Source organism: Protomyctophum parallelum (genome assembly GCF_964188405.1).
Source record: "Protomyctophum parallelum genome assembly, chromosome: 2".
In the NCBI taxonomy this organism is placed as follows: Eukaryota; Metazoa; Chordata; class Actinopteri; order Myctophiformes; family Myctophidae; genus Protomyctophum; species Protomyctophum parallelum.
Window position 1 is genome coordinate 10920312 of NC_139699.1, and position 22500 is coordinate 10942811.

At 44.0% G+C, this 22500-nt stretch overlaps 1 protein-coding gene across 1 annotated transcript in view; it reads left to right on the forward strand.

Moving 5' to 3' along the window:
* Positions 1-22500, forward strand: part of LOC310854503 (protein diaphanous homolog 3-like) — a gene marked incomplete at its 3' end in the record, with an annotated part of 343448 nt that overhangs the window by 193341 nt on the left and 127607 nt on the right. Inside the window, exons 23-24 of the mRNA XM_083759183.1 lie at positions 5715-5839; positions 12139-12303. Of these exons, the coding sequence (XP_083615309.1) occupies positions 5715-5839; positions 12139-12303 (290 nt within the window). The remainder of the gene's footprint in view (positions 1-5714; positions 5840-12138; positions 12304-22500) is intronic.

Here is a 22500-nt window from a genome sequence, read left to right on the forward strand (position 1 = left end):
AGTCACACTGCTCTGTGTGTGTGTGTGTGTGTGTGTGTGTGTGTGTGTGTGTGTGTGTGTGTGTGTGTGTGTGTGTGTGTGTTCATGAGAGCTCCAGGGTCAGCACCCTCAACATGTCTCTTTCTAAGTATAGATCTGTGAAACATGAAAACAAGGTTGCATAAAGGTAGCAGTAATGATTTTCACCAGAGTCTCTGGTTTGTGATGAATGGTTGCTTTGATTAGCAGCCAGGCATCCTGGAGAAACATGGATAGCAGCATGCTTCAGGAATCCACCTTGAAGGAGATGCTGCACTGCTTCTTTCTTCCAAGTACAACAATCATTATTCCTTCAGCAGACACACACACACACACACACACACACACACACACACACACACACACACACACACACACACACACACACACACACACACACAGCAGGTGATCCTGGGTAATTACACATGTTTTCTTACATGCTGCTGGATGCCAACTGTGGTCTCGAATCAGACAAACGAAGACATAGATTAATTTGCAGAACAACAGGATGTAACTTTTAAAACACCTGCTGTCAGTGAACCCCAATCAGGATTGGATTGAGACGGCAGAGCCTCGCCTGTTGAGAAGGTAGTTTGCGGAGAATACTAAATAGATCCTGATAATTTGATAATATTTGATCCTGGATGGGCCGCTGAAGCTTTGAATCAACTCTATTGACATCGTTATATTAATTAAGGTTGTTTGGTTGGATGTTTTATTACCCCCGTTCATCTGCTTTTATAAGAGCAGCTAATGTAGGTAAGAGTTATTCAAAAAAAGATCTGTTTGAAGTGGACCTGTTGTCCATCTTTCTAATGCTGTTGCTCATCATGTGTACAGCAATAGGGTGTTTCCCTACAAGGTTGTGTCGTAACTCACAGTGTCCTCTCGCAGGCATCCGGCTCAGAAGTGGATGCATATTATAGTCAGTCTCATTTACATTATCGAAGAATAATGGCTAGAATGGCACACGTTCATATTAGTGGTTACTAACATTAATTAGTAATCTAACCCATTCTGACCGGGCACCCATTTTGGTGTCAGCATCATGTTATGCTTTAGCTATTTAAAAATAGCAGACCTACAAGCTCATATCGCGCCACCGAGTGGCGCGATACGAGCTTGTAGGTCTGCTATTTTTTTTTAAATCGAAGAACGACTGACATTTTTAGAATCTGATCTCAGGTCAGAATGGGTTCATCAGACCAGTGTGTGTCCAGTGGAAACCTCGTATGAATCTGATCTCAGGTCAGAATGGGCTAATATACGGCAACCTTCCCTGTGTTTCTGCACTAGTCCGATCCAGAAGAACACGTACTGTACAGTTTGCCGGGCCACTGCTACAGAGCTGAGGTTATATCTTCCCTTCTTCTCTGGAGTCCTGCCTCAAAGCAGACCAGAGGTAGAGAACTGTCGTTCCCTGATGTCATCGCTATAGGGACACAGGCATCAGTAAAGCAGGAACTGGGGATGGCAATGAAGGACCGGGAAGTCTGGCGTGGCATTGTGAAATCCACAATCTTGACCGTGGTCGAAAAATGATGATGATGATGAGTGGTTACAGTGCAATCGGTTCTCTCTACATTTACTTTATTTAGCAATGGACACAAACAAAAGTTACTGTTACTTCAACTCTGCCTCGTCCACCTCAGGCTGTCCTTGTTGATATTCCGCCCTGATATCCGTGGTAGCTCTCCTGCTCACACAGAGCCTGAGAGTGGCTTGGAGGACAGTATAGCAAAAAGATGAGAGGGTTTGATTGTCTCTTTCTCTCTTCCATGTCCATCCATCACTGGCTGGGCCATTATCGTTCCTATCAACAGACTGTATTGCTGGCTCTCCTCTCCTGTTGCCGTGCGCCCGGCCCACTCTCTCCACTCAAGGAATATTGGTATCTGTGGTTCCCTCACAGGGCCTAAGCCTCTTCATGCAGGGAGAGAGACATTGGATTGAGAAAGATGGATTACAGTGGAAATGATGAAGTGGGTGACCAGCTAGAGGTTTTGTGTTTACCATAAGTTCTCTATGTCAACTTTATTTATTGAGGTGAGGTGCCAAACAAATTATGTGTTTGTTTGTCTATTGTGTTGTGTGTGTGTGTGTGTGTGTGTGTGTGTGGGGGGGGGGGGGGGGGGGGGGTCGGTCAATCAGGGGTGTTGGGCTCGATAATTGATTGTTCAGTGGAGAGCTTCATAATTGAATTTCTGATTGCAATTGATTTCCCCCCCCCTACATTTAAATGTATTTGTTAATATTTTTAGCTGGTAGTACTAAAAGGGACATGCTATACCTTATAGGATTCCATTTGAAGCTTTCTCCAGACGGTACCAGGGCATAGAAACAACCAATCAGTGTGGAACCTTGGCTCTATGAATACGGTTCTGATTGAAACATGGCAGGGCACAATGCCATCAGAGGACTGTAGCGCCAGTGCAGCCTTCAACTGTTACAGTCAATGCAGCCTCCATGGGAGGAGGAAGGTTGCAGGAAAAAAAATGAAAACCCACGTGTTTTTTTTAAGAAAAGTTAAAAGTTGTAAATGAGTTTGTGTGACTATCGTTGGTTCAGATTGATCATTTCTAGCCCATTTTGGGGCGGGGACCCCTTTTGGTGTTAGCATTATGTTATGCTTTAGCTATTGGAAAAATAGCAGATCTACAAGCTCTATGAGCTTGTAGGTCTGCTATTTTGAAAAATCGAAGAACGACTGACATAGAAACATAGCTTTTTCAGAAAACTGTCAGGATGTAGAAGACAGTTTTTTAATCTGATCTCAGGTCAAAATGGGCTAGGAAAGTTAAAAGTTGTAAATGAGTTTGTGTGACTGTCGTTGGTTCAGATTGATCATTTCTAGCCCATTTTGGGCGGGGACCCCTTTTGGTGTTAGCATTATGTTATGCTGTAGCTATTGAAAAATAGCAGATCTACAAGCTCTATGAGCTTGTAGGTCTGCTATTTTGAAAAATCGAAGAACGACTGACATAGAAACATAGCTTTTTCAGAAAACTGTCAGGATGTAGAAGACAGTTTTTTAATCTGATCTCAGGTCAAAATGGGCTAGGAAAGTTCAAAGTTGTAAATTAGTTTGTGTTTGTGTCGTTGGTTCAGATTGATCGTCTCTAGACACTGTGCTGTAAAAAGCACACAGTGTTCAGAAAGAACCCCGTCCTTTATTTATTCACACGGTGTACATAAACATAAATGCCCCTTTGGTGCTGCAGCGCGATGTGTGTGTTCTCAATCAGAGGGAACAACGTTTGAATGAGTACATTAGCATGCATGTACTGTACAGTATGTGCATTAGGCCTATGCACATCCATCCACCCCTTATTTAACCCATTTTGGACTGAGGTCAAAATATAAAAAAAAGACTTCCAAAGGATTCCAAATCCTATAAGAAATCTGAAAAACCCCATGTTTCTATGTCAGTGGTGCTCAACCTTTTTCATGTCAAGGACCCCCAGAATTATCTCTATTGGGCCACGGACCCCCATCTCAAAATATGTAGTTCCAGGGACCCCCCCAGCAGCAAATATTTTAGTTAAAAATGTCCACATTTGAACGATTTCTTTTCAAAAATAGCAGACCTACAGCTTGTAGATCAGCTATCTTTCAATAGCTAAGGCATACCATAATGCTAACACCAAAAGGGGTCGATCCCGCCCCAAAATGGGTTAAAATAAAATGGAGAGAGAAAATAAATGTTGTTTTTTTTCTTATTATGCATACTATGTAAATTTGGTCTGTGGTAGAATTGCATTGCAAAGCTTAGCCACTTTGAACCACCCCAATGCCTGTATTAGGATCAAGGGTGGTTTAAAGTACTTAGAAACTAAGCAGCTTATGACTTTTTGTCAGGCACTTTAATTCTAATCAGGGTAATTTAAACCATCTGTTACACTCAGTGGTTACGTTAGCATGAATGAAGTGTCACCCATGGCCAAACTGTGTCTCTAGTACTCTCAGACCCATATGGCATTGGTTCTCAAAGTGAGGGGTCCTTGAGGGAGTTCCAGGGGGTACCCAGCTAAATTATAGTTTGGAACTCAAATGCACCCTTATGGGTCTGTAACTCTGAGACACTCAGAGTAAAATTTACATAGATTTTACCATATAAATTGGCGTCCCAGGGATAGAAATGCCATTTAAATGGGAGGTCTGTAGACTAATATGCATGTCAAACTGGGGGGTCCTTGAAATTAAACATGTTGATAATCACTGCTAGAGCCGTTAAAAACCCCCCGGGCATGTCTTTTCAAATGGGGGTCTGCGGGATAATTAATATCAATTTGGGGGTCCTTGACATGAAAAAAGGTTTGGTGGTGTAAGTTTGCACCTGTTTATGATACAATCCCAGAACAAAAGGATGGGGGTCCATGTCACCGCTGCAGGCCCCCTGCTGGGCGCACTGATATCTGGCTCTTCAGATGCATTGTTATTTTCAAGTAACACAATTGAAAGCGCAACATAATTATACCATTGTGAACGGGAACCCATTTTGGTGTTATAGCATCATGTTATGCTTTAGCTATTGAAAAATAGCAGATCTACAAGCTCATAGCGCGCCACCGAGTGGCGCGCTACGAGCTTGTAGGTCTGCTATTTTTGAAAAATCGAAGAACGACTGACATTTTTAGAATCTGATCTCAGGTCAGAATGGGTTAATCAGACCAGTGTGTGTCCAGTGGAAACCTCGTATGAATCTGATCTCAGGTCAGAATGGGATAAACAAGGGATCCGTAGGCGACGATGACGTTTGTCATGTTGTGTGTTAGGGTGCCATACTTATTATTTTCTGTCACATACACAATTGCACATGCACGCCACGCACGCGCATGTGCTTACATGAAAGACGCGCACGGTGCAATACAAAGTGGATGCATATACAGTTAGTTACCACGTGATGTTTATTCTCAGTTCCAGTCATTGTTTGTTTCTGTGTGTTCCTGGTATATTGATATTCTAACTCTATGGGTGTCCCCAGCATGCTGGGAACATACTGTATAGTAATTACCATGCATTGCATTTGAACTGCAGGCTTCTCTCCCTTCTTCTGTATGTTATTGTTTTCCGTGACCCCCCCCCACACACACACACGCACACACACACACCCACCCACCCATGCCTGGAAAATTACTGTGTATTAGATTATTTTTATATCTGTAATTGATTTGTCTCCTTGACTTTCTTTTGCATTTTGTGTGTGTTTGGCTGCTGTGTGTCTGGGTGTTTGGCAACGTGTGTGTGTGTGCGTGCCTGTGTGTGTGTGTGTGTGCCTGTGTGTGTGTGTGTGTGTGTGTGTGTGTCTGTGTGCCTCTGTGTGTGTGTGCCTCTGTGTGTGTGTGCGTGCCCCTGTGTGTTCTGTGTGCCTCTGTGTGTGTGTGTGCCTCTGTGTGTGTGTGTGTGTGTGCCTCTGTGCATGTGTGTGTGTGTGTGTGTGTGTGTGTGTGTGTGTGTGTGTGTGTGTGTGTGCCTCTGTGCGTGTGTGTGCCTCTGTGTGTGTGTGTGTGTGTGTGTTTGTGCCTCTGTGTGTGTGTGTGTGTGTTTGTGCCTCTGTGCCTGTGTGTGTGTGTGTGTGTGTGTGTGTGTGTGTGTGTGTGTGCCTCTGTGCGTGTGTGTGCCTCTGTGTGTGTGTGTGTGTGTGTGTGTGTGTGCCCCTGTGTGTGTGTGCGTGCCTCTGTGTGTGTCTGTGCCAGTGTCTGCAGAGAACCTGGAGAAGAGCCTGCAGCAGATGGAGAGGCAGCTGCTGCAGCTGGAGAGAGACCTGCAGACCTTCCCCTCCCCCGATGACCCCAGTGACATGTTCCACGCCAAGATGTCTATATCCTTTACGCGCACACACTCACGCACACATGCACGCATGCACGCACACATGCACGCACGCATGCATATTCAGTGCTGATATCAGGGCAGTGGTCATTGGAGGGGAATCTGGCATTAGAGTGTTAGCATTAAGGGGGGAATGGGGTTTATGTAGCCCAACGAAGCTATCCATTCTCACACGCAGAGCGAGCCGGTCGTGTGGACGGTTTGACACACATGCGCACATGCATGCACGCACGCGCATGCATGTGCACACGCTTGCATGCACAGTACTTCCCCAATATGAATGCTCTCCAATATTGTTCCTGTGTATACACAGTTTGAAAACAACAATTATGGTGATGGTAATTATAACTTACCACAACAACATTCACACGGTCTCGTTGCTGTTGCCTGCAGCCCTTCTGGTCTATTTGGATCCGTAGAGTAGACCGCTGCCAGATCCAGATTTGGCAGCAGTGGTCATTTATGCAGCTTTCCTCTGAGGTAGTTTAGTGGATCAGGTTCCAGGTATCTCTGTCTCTGTGTGTGTCTGTGTTCCATAGTACAACCATAGCCATATAAACGTAGACGCCCTCTCCGGCTCTGGAGCGTATATGTGCTCAAGGGAGGGCAAAACTGACAGAGTTAAATTAACATTGATTTTACAATATAAACTGGGGGGTCCCAGAGATAGAAATACCATTAAATGGGTTGTCCGTAGACTATTAATGCATGTCAAACTGGGGGTCCTTGAAATTAAATGGGTTGAGAATCACTGCTAGAGAGCCGTCAAAATCTTCTCTTATGGGGGTCCCTGGTGTATCTCTTCAAATGGGGGTCCCCGGGCTAATTAGTTTCAATGTGGGGGTCCTTGACATGAAAAAGAAATACCTGTATTGATCAAAAGGAACGTGGTCTGGAACAGATTTGGCCCCATTTAGTGCAGGAAGGAGAATGAGTCCATTTGTGATTTAATAGTGTCAGAAACCACCAAGTCCTATAGGCTGCTCACAGCGCTGAGCTCTGCCTGTGTGCTTGAAACCACCATTCGCCACTTTGCAGCGCTGTTTTCATTCATTCTGTCATCTCCTTGGAACGCATTATCGTTATCGTGAATAATGTCACTGAAAGCTTTCAAAACAACGTCCAATTTTGAGCAGCACTTCACACACTGAGGTAACATTATAAATATAATATAATAATGTATTTTACTTCACACCCACCACCTCAAAGTAACTGGGCTGATAATGTGGAGCTGTGGCTGGGTAGGAGGAATGACGGGGGAGAGAAGGATCAAAACCCTGAGCGCTGACATGGAATACGAGTGCAGAGTGATGAGGCGCTTAGGAAGCCAAGGTTGTCGAAGTGAAGCAAAAAGGAGTTGAGCCACATCGAAAATAGGGTCTTCTCAAGACTGAAGTGCAGCCTGATCATTGCTGTGGATCACGCACAGGGCACAGGCCAGGAGGCAGAGGGAACAAGAGTGCACTCCACTCATCTGCCATGACTCTCAATTCAGCTGTCCGTTCCCCTCCCCTCTCCCCCGACCGCCCCTCGCTCCCCGAGCCCCCCGGCTCGGCCGCTGACAAGTCAATCGAGGAGCAGCACCTATTGAACAGCATTTACCACAGCAGTGAATTGGCACTGGGCCGGATTCAGCTGGGGCCAGGCAGCAAATAGGCCCATCAATTGGAGCGCTAATGTAGGGCACAACTGGGGCCAGAGATGCTACACCCACACACCTGCTACACCCACACACCTGCTCTATCTCACACATGCGCGCGCACACGCACGCACACACACACACACACACACGCTCACGATAAAACAGGATAAAAAGACACTCGCAAGCGTGCGCACACACACACATACACACACACTGAACAAAAAATGCGTAGAGAGAGCAAGATGAACGTATATAGATAGATAAATTCAGAGTGTTCAATGCAGTAATAACAATTTATTCTGTTGTGCTAATTATGCATGTTATAAAAACCTCACCGACAGGTAGAATGCTAATAATTAATTTATCCTTTTGTTCCTAGAGCTTTAGAGAAATGATTCTAGTGAAGACTATGACCTAAATCAGAAGCGTGTGTGTGTGTGTGTGTGTATGTGTGTGTGTGTGTGTGTGTGTGTGTGTGTGTGTGTGTGCACGTGTGTGTGTGCGTGTACGTGTGTGTGTGTAGTCCATGGAAGATAACAGTGGTCATATAGTTAAATTATCATGACTTTGTGCATTTGTACATGCTTGCACACTCTTGTACAGTGTATGCTTGTGTCAGTCAGTCGGTCGTGGCTCGAGGCTAATATTCCGCTGTAGTCTGAAAACCCACCTCTTCAAACTCCATCTTAGCCCATAGCACTTGCCCTAGCCTCGGTGACCTACAGGCATGTGCAACGTATCCAACTTCATGTAACTTAAATAAGCACTATATAGACATGGCACTCTATAGTGTATACTGTAACTGTTTTTTTGTTTCTCGCTTTACTGTAAATCGCTCTGGATTAAAACTGTTTAGTAGCCATAAATGTCAAGACGTCTAATTGCCAATTAAGTACTGGATGCTACGGGCGTCAAGACGTCTTCCCTTGGGAATTATTTTCATCCATATTTTGAAAATTCCTCTAATCTGGTGTACAGGTGATGACATGCACATTACATGCATAATATAATTACAAATTATTTATTTCTTTATAATGGGAGAATTGGCACTCAAAGCCTAAACTGGTGACCACCAGGTGGCGCTGAAAGAGTTTTAAGAGCGTCTGCTAAATGCCTAAATTGTAACTCCATAACTAACGCCGGCTGAATTCTTACCTATTTCTGACCATATTAAAAGTGTAAAGGTAGTCCCTGGAATGCCACAGTATAGTTCCAACCCTCTGTTCAAATTAATCGACTGGTTGAAACAACATTTTAAATCAATTTTAAAAGCCACCCGCCTTTGCAGGATTTTAAATAGAGGCATGTGTGCCTAATAATCAGGCCTAAATTCGTTCCTTGACATTTTCCAAATATTCTCTTTTTTCTTTGCCCTTTATATGTATCTATTGATTTGTTCACTCTTCAAATCCTCTGTAACCTATTCACTCTATTGTGCCTGCTAGACTTTCATCTCCTTCAAAGGTTTGTTCACCTTTGTGTGTGTGTGTGTGTGTGTGGGTGTCTGTGTGCGCGCACACACACACACACACACACACACACACACACACACACACATTTCTTTTCTGTGGATCCCATCCATTTCTGAGAAGATAAGCGCACATACCAAACTGTATATTTTCCAAGGTTTGCTACTTTGCTCCCACTGTGCATTGCAGCCGTCCGTGTCACCTTGGTGACGCATTGATCCTGAGCTTTTCATAAAATAAAAATAAAATGTTGGCATTACATTATAGTACATACACACACAGAGTCAGACATATAGTACATACACACAGTCAGACATATAGTACATACACACAGAGTCAGACATATATGCACATATATGTGGCTACACGCTGACGCACACATCACCAGAAGCCATGCTGAGTGAGTCACTGACGCTGCGTGGAGTCAGTACGATGAACACGTAGCAGTTATCTGAGAACATACAGTGAGTCAGTACGATGAACACGTAGCAGTTATCTGAGAACATACAGTGAGTCAGTACTATGGACACATATAGCAGTTATCTGAGAACATACAGTGAGTCAGTACGATGAACACGTTGTAGCAGTTATCTGAGAACTTACAGTGAGTCAGTACTATGGACACGTTGTAGCAGTTATCTGAGAACATACAGTGAGTCAGTACTATGGACACGCTGTAGCAGTTATCTGAGAACATACAGTGAGTCAGTACTATGGACATGTTATAGCAGTTATCTGAGAACATACAGTGAGTCAGTACTATGGACACGTTGTAGCAGTTATCTGAGAACATACAGTGAGTCAGTACTATGGACACGTAGCAGTTATCTGAGACCATACAGTGAGTCAGTACTATGGACACGTTGTAGCAGTTATCTGAGAACATACAGTGAGTCAGTACTATGGACACGTTGTAGCAGTTATCTGAGACCATACAGTGAGTCAGTACTATGGACACGTTGTAGCAGTTATCTGAGAACATACAGTGAGTCAGTACTATGGACACGTTGTAGCAGTTATCTGAGAACATACAGTGAGTCAGTACTATGGACACGTAGCAGTTATCTGAGAACATACAGTGAGTCAGTACTATGGACACGTTGTAGCAGTTATCTGAGAACATACAGTGAGTCAGTACTATGGACACGTAGCAGTTATCTGTGAACATACAGTGAGTCAGTACTATGGACACGTTGTAGCAGTTATCTGAGAACATACAGTGAGTCAGTACTATGGACACGTTGTAGCAGTTATCTGAGAACATACAGTGAGTCAGTACTATGGACACGTTGTAGCCGTTATCTGAGAACATACAGTGAGTCAGTACGATGGACACGTTGTAGCAGTTATCTGAGAACATACAGTGAGTCAGTACGATGGACACGTTGTAGCAGTTATCTGAGAACATACAGTGAGTCAGTACTATGGACACGTTGTAGCAGTTATCTGAGAACATACAGTTAGTCAGTATGATGAACACGTTGTAGCAGTTATCTGAGAACATACAGTGAGTCAGTACTATGGACACATTGTAGCAGTTATCTGAGAACATACAGTGAGTCAGTACGATGAACACGTTGTAGCAGTTATCTGAGTACAGTACAGTACAGTAGGGGGCGCTCCGACTACCAACTTCACAGTTGGCAACTCTAGAGCAGTGGTTGCCAAACGTTTTTATGTCAAGGACCCCCAAATTGGCCATAATTAAGGACATTGTTTGTTTGCCTTCATTGTCATGTCCATGGACACCGTTAAAACCAGGCTTCACAGATGGCGTGAACATGACTCATTTCCGGGTTCTTACGTTATTTAGAAAAGAGTTTCAATCTATTAACCCATTGACTGCAATTAGATTTTCTTTTCTCCAGAAAACGTTTTTAGAATCTGCCTCGGTTATTCATATAACTGTGAATTTTAAGTTCATATGTCAAAATATCACAGATGTCTCATGGACTTGAGACATCTGTGTCTGCTCATCTTCAGACAGACAATCCCTCTGCTCATCTTCCCTTGAGCAGAGGGATTTAGTTTCCCCTGCCATTAGTAATGCTGCTCCCGAAGCCTCCCGTAGATTTGAATCATGCACGCTTTCACAGTTTCACTTCATGCAGAACTAGAGTTCATCATCGCACTGGGTAAAATGTGCACAGAACAATCCATGGCAAAAACCAGACCGTATTGGGGATGTATTGCTTGTAGGGCTGCAACTAACGATTATTTTCATAATCGATTAATCTGCCAATTATTTAAACGATTAATCGGATCATTACACTTATTTAGCTATCACCTTAGACATATCTTTTAGGTTATTTGTTTATGTTTTATGTTCTAACAAAAAATATAATTCATTCAAAAATTTGATTAGCTGCTGATTAGGCTGCTATTCAAATAAAATTAATTAAAGCAACTCATGGTTATTTTTAGACTTATTCTGACTGCATACATTTGATTAAAGAATATAATTGTGTCAGTCTAAAAGGAACAGTACTCTTCTGAACTCAAATAGGTTCATTTAAAAATAAGTCATGTTTTGTTCTTGATACTATAATCGGTATGTGTCATATTTTGCTTTGCAGTCGCTACTGCGCAACTATCATCAGAGTGTAAGGGAAGATAGATGGCTCACCTATGATAAATTGCAAAAAAACGAGTGATTAGTTGCCGATTCGATTAATCGACTACTAAATTAGTTGACAACTAATTGAATAATCGATTTGATTACGATTGACCTGAACGGGAACCCATTTTGGTGTTAGCATCATGTTATGCTTTAGCAGATCTACAAGCTCATAGGAGCTTGTAGGTCTGCTATTTTTGAAAAATCGAAGAACGAATGACATTTTTAGAATCTGATCTCAGGTCAGAATGGGTTAATCAGACCAGTGTGTGTCCACTGGAAGCCTCGTATGAATCTGATCTCAGGTCAGAATGGATTAATCGATGAATCGTTGCAGCCCTAATTGCTTGGGACCTAGATTCAAGATTCAAGATTCAATACTTTATTTGCCATGTCAACAAGTTGATAGGAATTTGTCTTGGTTCATACTCAACATATACAGACAACCATAGATACACTTCTTTTTTTTTTCCTAACGTTGGAATAGACGAGACCGACATCGCGGTCTCGGGGTCTAAAGGTAAAACACTCACTGTTTGGTTTCCCTTGACCTTTGCCCTCACGGCTTTGCTCAGCATGCACGGGAGCAGTACGGGAAGCTGGTGAACATGCACACCAACATGGAGGCTCTCTACCAGAACATGGTGGAGTATTACGCCGTTGACCCTAAGAAGACCTCGGTGGAGGAGCTGTTCACCGACCTCAGCAACTTCCGCTCCATGTTCTCTGTGAGTATTATTATGCTTGAGGAAACCCATGTTTGTTTGTTGTGTACATTCATGTATTTCATAGAAATTATATCACTTTTTTGTGGCATAATTTACTCATCCCTCTATCCTCACTTTTATATACCCATTTTGACCCGAGATCAGATTTAAAAAAAAAGTATTCTATATCCTGACAGTTTTCTGAAAAATCTATGTTTCTATGTCAGTCGTTCTTCGGTTTAAAAAAATAAATAGCAGACCTACAAGCTCGATCTGCTATTTTTCAATAGCTAAAGCATAACATAATGCTAACACCAAAAGGGGTTCCCACCAAAAATGGGTTAACTCAATTAAGTATAAAACGGCTCCATGTGCTATACTGTTTTATTGGCCAATCGACAATGCGACACTCATGCCTGTCAGGGATCTTTCTTTTCCATGTGTCCCGATGTCAGTATATTCTGCAGGAACATTGTCATAATAATATTGATGCTTGTGTTTTCCCACTGATGTATTAATTCACATAGTCTCAGATTCAGAGGGCACACTTGATCTGTACAATTGATTCACTATCCAAAACTACTAAACTATTTCAGTCTACATGAGTCATGACTATTTCAGTTATCAGTTTTGAAAAGGGGACAAGTGTCAACTATTATTATTATTATTTATTTTTTAACTCCTTAGATACCTGTAGGGGGCGGTAGGCGCTGGATGCCAGACAAATTGAACAGAAAGTGAAAGAAGAAGAAGCTCTTGCTCTTGTCGGCCATTACGGATCAGCCACCAGCTCTGTGGTTGTGTCTGATCATCGTTTTTGATCGTCCAATCTGAAATTAGGGTCTTATGAAGCCCCAAATATTGCATTTTGACCAGATTATGAGCCATAATGCAAATAAAGATGGCGTGCGTGGCCGTTGGTCGGGATCTGTCTCTAGCAAAAAATGCTACAAACATGCTAATTCTTTTTGGTTTTGATTCGCCGATAAACGTGGATTAAACAAAACTCTGCCCTACGTCTTAGGCACCCTCTACGAGGTAAGTTCACCTCGTCTTAACGGCTATGGCATCCAACCTGAATTATCTGTCTTTTTTACCCTTTTTTAAGATTTGTTTTTGGGCTTCATGCCCTTATTAATCGGACAATAGACTGATAGGAAATGAGAAGCGTAGTGACACGCAGCAAAGGTTGTCGGGATTGGGATTCGAACCTGCAACACACTTTCAACCTAGCATTGCAGCCTAGGGTGCACTTGTCTTACATTGTATGCAGCTTGTGCACAAGTCGATTGTAGCCAGAAGTGGTTTGTCAAGTTACATTGCACGGACATCCACCAAATATATACTGTACTTCTTAACCATCTTTCCTTTTTTTTTAATTTAAATGTTTGTTTTTGTGGCTTTCGCCTTTATTTTATATTTTTTTATAGAGGGATAGATAGTAGCCTGACAGGAAATGGGGAGAGAGACATGGGGGGGGGGTTACACTCAGTAAAGACCGTCGGGATCGGGAGTCGAACCCGCGGTACACTGTCAAAGTGCAGGGTGCCTGGACCGGTGAGCCACGGCCCAGTCCTTAACCATCCTTCCTGTGCAGCTTTATGTAAAGATCTAAAAAACACCTCTTGAGATGGTTTATGCGCTTCACATAACCATTGCCAATGTTCTTTAAATTCAGAAACATTACACAGTAGCTCTGTCGGGCATTCCCGTTCCCGGGGGCAGAGTCAGTTCAATCCTTTCCAGTTTCCGGACAGACAGACAGACAGACAGACAGACAGACAGACAGACAGACAGACAGACAGACAGACAGACAGACAGACAGACAGAGTACAGACGGCTCCATCATCAGTAAGCTCTGTGTCCTTTTCCGTCTCCATCATTCCGTAGAGCTCTGTGTGTCCTTATCGTTCCGTAGAAAGAAAACCCCACTGTGTTTAATCAGCCGGATTAGTGGCATAGGCCAGTGGGTACGGCAGATAATAGTAGTTAATTAGCCTGCTGGAGTCACTGCCCTACACCCATCTGACATATGCGACACACACACACACACACACACACACACACAAACACACACACACACACACACACACACACACACACACACACACACACACACACACAGAAATGGCTTTCACGCCCCTTTGGCCATTCTCCCTGCTTACTGCTCTATTCTGATTCTGATTTTCTCGTCTGCCAAAGTTGTCTGGCTGCGTCTGTATTTGGAGAGGGGTAGATGGGGCAGGGGGAGAGGGCTAGATGGGGCAGGGGGAGAGTGGGGCATGGGGAGAGGGCTAGATGGGGCAGGGGAGAGGGGTAGATGGGGCAGGGGGAGGGGTAGATGGGGCAGAGGGAGAGGGGTAGATGGGGCAGAGGGAGAGGGGTAGATGGGGCAGAGGGAGAGGGGTAGATGGGGCAGGGGGAGAGGGGTAGATGGGGCAGCGGGAGAGGCGTAGATGGGGCAGAGGGAGGGGTAGATGGGGCAGAGGGAGAGGGGTAGATGGGGCAGAGGGAGGGGTAGATGGGGCAGGGGAGAGGGGTAGATGGGGCAGAGGGAGAGGCGTAGATGGGGCAGAGGGAGAGGGGTAGATGGGGCAGAGGGAGGGGTAGATGGGGCAGGGGAGAGGGGTAGATGGGGCAGAGGGAGGGGTAGATGGGGCAGAGGGAGAGGGGTAGATGGGGCAGAGGGAGAGGGGTAGATGGGGCAGCGGGAGAGGCGTAGATGGGGCAGAGGGAGGGGTAGATGGGGCAGGGGAGAGGGGTAGATGGGGCAGAGGGAGGGGTAGATGGGGCAGAGGGAGGGGTAGATGGGGCAGGGGGAGGGGTAGATGGGGCAGAGGGAGGGGTAGATGGGGCAGAGGGAGGGGTAGATGGGGCAGAGGGAGGGGTAGATGGGGCAGGGAGAGGGGTAGATGGGGCAGCGGGAGAGGGGTAGATGGGGCAGAGGGAGGGGTAGATGGGGCAGAGGGAGAGGGGTGGATGGGGCAGAGGGAGGGGTAGATGGGGCAGAGGGAGAGGGGTAGATGGGGCAGGGGGAGAGGGGTAGATGGGGCAGGGGGAGAGGCGTAGATGGGGCAGCGGGAGGGGTAGATGGGGCAGGGGGAGAGGGGTAGATGGGGCAGAGGGAGAGGGGTAGATGGGGCAGCGGGAGAGGCGTAGATGGGGCAGAGGGAGGGGTAGATGGGGCAGAGGGAGGGGTAGATGGGGCAGAGGGAGAGGGGTGGATGGGGCAGAGGGAGGGGTAGATGGGGCAGAGGGAGAGGGGTAGGGGCAGAGGGAGGGGTAGATGGGGCAGAGGGAGGGGTAGATGGGGCAGAGGGAGGGGTAGATGGGGCAGCGGGAGAGGGGTAGATGGGGCAGAGGGAGGGGTAGATGGGGCAGAGGGAGAGGGGTAGATGGGGCAGAGGGAGAGGGGTAGATGGGGCAGAGGGAGGGGTAGATGGGGCAGAGGGAGAGGGGTAGATGGGGCAGAGGGAGGGGTAGATGGGGCAGAGGGAGGGGTAGATGGGGCAGGGGGAGATTGGACTTACTGGTGTGTATTTAGGTCTTCTGTACCTCATTCCTATTCTTGGGAGGTAATCTGACAGTATAGAGCCAGAACTGTCTTCTTTCTTTTCTCAAGAGAAACCATTTGAAATGCAAAGTTATTTTCCACTTGGCTGCCAGTACACTTTCATTATTTTTTATTGTTTGGAAATAATTTAATGATCAGAAATGATGATATTTGGAGAATGAACGTGAAGTCACTGTTATAATTAAAATATGAATCTCTCTCTCTCTCTCTCTCTCTCGCTCTCTCTCTCTCTCTCTCTCTCTCTCTCTCTCTCTCTCTCTCTCTCTCTCTCTCTCTCTCTCTCTCTCTCTCTCTCTCTCTCTCTCTCTCTCTCTCTCTCTCTCTCTCTCTCTCTCTCTCTCTCTCTCTCTCTCTCTCTCTGCATCCTTGCCTTCACTGTCCTCTTGCTTGGGCCATGAATACTGAATACGTAAATGCATATATTGATGGCATATTATGCATTTTCTTGCACTGCTTTTTCTTAGAATATTAGGATTAGGACAAGGATATGCATGGAATGTCCATTTCAGCTGTCTGTTTTCGGTTTATTTTTGTTTTATGATGCATAGTAGCCAATTATATTCTGCATTTAGTATATTTAGACGTGCCAATTAGACCTGCCCATATGTTTTTATTATCATTGTACCTTACTGGCCCACCTGCCAGTAAGGAGCCCCCAATATTAAGCCCATATATATATATATATATATATATATATATATATATATATTAGAGAAAAATAAATAAAAATAACAAAAAAAAAATCTAATTAATCAGAGGCTTTGCGATTAATTAATCTAGATTAATCGCATTTTAATCGCATATCATTATTTGACCCGAGAACAGTGAGAAAGCAATTATTTCAAATGGATTTTAAATATATTAAAAAATATATATATATATATAAATTTATAAATTTATATACTAGTGAATCAATGAATAGTCAATACATAAGTTTAAGCAATAAAACATTGTTTTTGTCGTAATAGGGGTAATAATTCTTTATTGAGTAATTGCACACAACTGTGCTGTAATCCACGCTACCATCGGATAGCCCTTTAAATCCTATTTCCAATCCACGGGGACAAGCAAAGTGATCTCAGCGGCTTCCCCCAGTCTGGTGAACTGTCTGCGGTTTCTGGTGGTGTTATTGTCTGAAGAGGACACGGACACTTGGTGCGCAGGTCCGTCTGAAAACTGTCCAGTGACAACGTTCCGCAGTGAAAAAAATTGTGCGATTAAAATGCGTAATTTTTTTTAATGCATTACTTTTTCTGTAGTTAATTAATCGCAATTAGTCCCGGCCCTAATATATATATATATATATATATATATATATATATATATACATATGGCAATGCCCATTTATGGAGATCCCTGATGCCATCAATATTGGCCAGCAACTCTACATCTGACCTCAAACATTTATACATCTCCATATATGGAGATCATATGTTGATCCTTCCCCATCCATCCTTCCTCTTCGATGTCTCCCTTTTGACTGATACCTGTCCATTTAAACTCTAGACAGGCCCGCCCCCAAAGTTATTAGTGCAGCCGCGCCCGGCAGCCGGTTTGACCTCCTCAAACCCTGTACACTCAACACACTTCTCCCGCTCAGACTGCACACTGCCTACTGGGCACAGTGGGCAGTGGCATCGGTCCAACGTTTCCTGAGCTGTGCTCAGAACAGACACACATAACAGACACACATCAGTCCAACGGTTCCTGAGCGATGCTCAGAACAGACACACCGAACAGACACACATCAGTCCAACGGTTCCTGAGCTGTGCTCAGAACAGACACACAGAACAGACACACATCAGTCCAACGGTTCCTGAGCTGTGCTCAGAACAGACACACAGAACAGACACACATCAGTCCAACGGTTCCTGAGCTGTGCTCAGAACAGACACACATCAGTCCAACGGTTCCTGAGCGATGCTCAGAACAGACACACCGAACAGACACACATCAGTCCAACGGTTCCTGAGCGATGCTCAGAACAGACACACAGAACAGACACACATCAGTCCAACGGTTCCTGAGCTGTGCTCAGAACAGACACACAGAACAGACACACATCAGTCCAACGGTTCCTGAGCGATGCTCAGAACAGACACACAAGGGGGCACGGTGGCACAGTTGGTAGTGCTGTCGCCTCACAGCTAGAAGGTCCTGGATTCGATTCCCGCTCGGGACGCTGTGGGTGCTGGCGGCGTGTTTCCTCCTCCGTGTCATCAGTGCCCATACCCGAAGGCGGGGTTGGCGAAAGGGCCTTTCTGTGTGGAGTTTGCATGTTCTCCCCGTGTCCCCTAGGGTAGGTACCCTCACAAAAACATGCAGTAATCCTGGTCTCTAAACTGCCTCCCCCTGGCCAGCCGGAGCGCCTGATGGAGGGGAAAGGAACTGGTTGGAATAACGTGTTCCTTCCACGCGCTACGTCCAACCAGGGAAACTCCCCCCTGTCAGGTGTAAAGGAGCAACTTGGACACTCAGGCATGAAGGAAGCATGAGTTCAAGTTCGTTGCTCTCCCCAGGTTGGCGGAGGGTGTGTAAAGCCCGGGATCACATTAGATAATTGACACAGGGGTGAAAAATGGGTTACAAAATCGTGGGATAAAAAATATTTTAAAAAAAAGAACAGACACACAGAACAGACACACAGCGGTCCAACGGTTCCTGAGCGATGCTCAGAACAGACACACAGAACAGACACGCATCAGTCCAATGGTTCCTGAGCGATGCTCAGAACAGACACAGAACAGACACACATCAGTCCAATGGTTCCTGAGCGATGCTCAGAACAGACACACAGAACAGACACGCATCAGTCCAACGGTTCCTGAGCGATGCTCAGAACAGACACAGAACAGACACACATCAGTCCAATGGTTCCTGAGCGATGCTCAGAACAGACACAGAACAGACACACATCAGTCCAATGGTTCCTGAGCGATGCTCAGAACAGACACACAGACTGGTTGAATGTGTGTTATAGTCATTTTGCTCTATATGACTGCATGTGTTTGTTCCCAGCAGTATTATGTCATTGATGTATGCGTGATATCAGAGGCTGTACATACTGTACACAACAGCTATCCATAATTCCATATACTCAGACACAAACAAACAAATACATGTTATCAGCGGGAATAAATAAAATATCAGTCTGAGGAGAGGAACACCTGCTGGTTCTCGACTGGCAGAGTGTCAGGCAACAAAATGAAAACACTCAAAAAATAGTCGAAGTCTGGCAGTGTGAAGTTATTCTGTGGTTTATTGCCGCCTGGTATCATGTGACGGTTGAAACGATTTTAAATCTACTACACACTGTGTTATTTGGAATAATGTTATCTATTCTCCTGAGCTCATGCAATTCTCACATTATGTGCCGGCATGATTAGTGTAACGCAGCATATTACAGTCACACCCACATGCCTAAGTGTGGAAAGCTAATCCACTAATTTATTATTTCAAAAAAGGGATTTATTTTCCCCAACGGAAGAACAATACTTTTAGTTATTCCACTCTATCGATATTTGAAAAACATTTTCTGGCCAAAAAGTGCATTTTATTTGTGTGGTTAGGGGCTCAGAGTGCGTCCACTAAGGAAAGTAGGCTTTCTAATGACACAAGCCGCCTTTGTATTGGTGAGTAGTGAAAACGTTCTTTATATTTTTGCAACAGAGGGGAGTCTGGTCTGCAGTTCATGCGAGCGCAGGAAGAGAACAGTAACATAGCTCTAATGTAGGCATTAGAGCTATGGTCCAGAGCTAGATAATACCATGAGGTGTAGTCAAGTCAATGGACTAATAGAACAGTAACATAGCTCTAATGTAGGCATTAGAGCTATGGACCAGAGCTAGATAATATTGCATATTGTGTACACATTCTGTACCTGTTGTATTTTTGTATTTGTGTATATTTAAACATGTCATGTTTATTATTATTGTTGTGACATTGGAAACTGGCTAATTGGTTTGGGCTTAGGTGGCATGAGTCACCACCCATCGTTAGAGCCAATCAGTGGTACCCCTTCCTGTATATAGGTACACACCCATTCCCTGTCACACTATTGCTGAAGAAGATCCTAAGGGATCCTAAGGGATCACACTATTCCTGAAGAAGATCCTAAGGGATCACACTATTCCTGAAGAAGATCCTAAGGGATCACACTATTCCTGAAGAAGATCCTAAGGGATCGAAACGTTGAATCAAATAAACCAGTGGAGCTGAGTTTTTCATACCAGTGTTGCAGACTCTATCCCCCCCCCCCCCCCCAGAGCTAGATAATACCATGAGGTGTAGTCAATGGACTAATAGAACAGTAACATAGCTCTAATGTAGGCATTAGAGCTATGGTCCAGAGCTAGATAATACCATGAGGTGTAGTCAATTGACTAATAGAACAGTAACATAGCTCTAATGTAGGCATTAGAGCTATGATCCAGAGCTAGATAATACCATGAGGTGTAGTCAATGGACTAATAGAACAGTACCATAGCTCTAATGTAGGCATTAGAGCTATGGTCCAGAGCTAGATAATACCATGAGGTGTAGTCAATTGACTAATAGAACAGTAACATAGCTCTAATGTAGGCATTAGAGCTATGGTCCAGAGCTAGATAATACCATGAGGTGTAGTCAATGGACTAATAGAACAGTAACATAGCTCTAATGTAGGCATTAGAGCTATGGTCCAGAGCTAGATAATACCATGAGGTGTAGTCAATTGACTAATAGAACAGTAACATAGCTCTAATGTAGGCATTAGAGCTATGATCCAGAGCTAGATAATACCATGAGGTGTAGTCAATGGACTAATAGAACAGTAACATAGCTCTAATGTAGGCATTAGAGCTATGATCCAGAGCTAGATAATACCATGAGGTGTAGTCAATGGACTAATAGAACAGTAACATAGCTCTAATGTAGGCATTAGAGCTATGATCCAGAGCTAGATAATACCATGAGGTGTAGTCAATGGACTAATAGAACAGTAACATAGCTCTAATGTAGGCATTAGAGCTATGATCCAGAGCTAGATAATACCATGAGGTGTAGTCAATGGACTAATAGAACAGTAACATAGCTCTAATGTAGGCATTAGAGCTATGATCCAGAGCTAGATAATACCATGAGGTGTAGTCAATGGACTAATAGAACAGTAACATAGCTCTAATGTAGGCATTAGAGCTATGGTCCAGAGCTAGATAATACCATGAGGTGTAGTCAATTGACTAATAGAACAGTAACATAGCTCTAATGTAGGCATTAGAGCTATGATCCAGAGCTAGATAATACCATGAGGTGTAGTCAATGGACTAATAGAACAGTACCATAGCTCTAATGTAGGCATTAGAGCTATGGTCCAGAGCTAGATAATACCATGAGGTGTAGTCAATGGACTAATAGAACAGTACCATAGCTCTAATGTAGGCATTAGAGCTATGGTCCAGAGCTAGATAATACCATGAGGTGTAGTCAATTGACTAATAGAACAGTAACATAGCTCTAATGTAGGCATTAGAGCTATGGACCAGAGCTAGATAATACCATGAGGTGTAGTCAATGGACTAATAGAACAGTAACATAGCTCTAATGTAGGCATTAGAGCTATGGTCCAGAGCTAGATAATACCATGAGGTGTAGTCAATGGACTAATAGAACAGTACCATAGCTCTAATGTAGGCATTAGAGCTATGGTCCAGAGCTAGATAATACCATGAGGTGTAGTCAATTGACTAATAGAACAGTAACATAGCTCTAATGTAGGCATTAGAGCTATGGACCAGAGCTAGATAATACCATGAGGTGTAGTCAATGGACTAATAGAACAGTAACATAGCTCTAATGTAGGCATTAGAGCTATGGTCCAGAGCTAGATAATACCATGAGGTGTAGTCAATGGACTAATAGAACAGTAACATAGCTCTAATGTAGGCATTAGAGCTATGGACCAGAGCTAGATAATACCATGAGGTGTAGTCAATGGACTAATAGAACAGTAACATAGCTCTAATGTAGGCATTAGAGCTATGGTCCAGAGCTAGATAATACCAGGAGGTGTAGTCAATGGACTAATAGAACAGTACCATAGCTCTAATGTAGGCATTAGAGCTATGGACCAGAGCTAGATAATACCATGAGGTGTAGTCAATGGACTAATGCCAGACCACTGGCTTTAATCCATTTTGAAATGAGGCTGTAACAAAACAAAATGTGGTAAAAGTGAAGGGGTGTGAATACTTTCCGAAGGCACTGTACTGTACACAACAGCTATCCATAATTCCATATACTCAGACACAAACAAACAAATAAATGTTATCATCAGGAATAAATAAAATATCAGTCTGAGGAGAGGAACACCTGCTGGTTCTCGACTGGCAGAGTGTCAGGCAACAAAATGAAAACACTCAAAGAATAGTCGAAGTCAGGCAGTGTGAAGTTATTCTGTGGTTTGTTGCCGCCTGGTATCATGTGACGGTTGAAACGGTTTTAAATCTACTACACACTGTGTTATTTGGAATAATGTTATCTATTCTCCTGAGCTCATGCAATTCTCACATTATGTGCCGGCATGATTAGTGTAACACAGCATAGTACAGTCACACCCACATGTCTATGTGTGGAAAGCTAATCCACTAATTTATTATTTCAA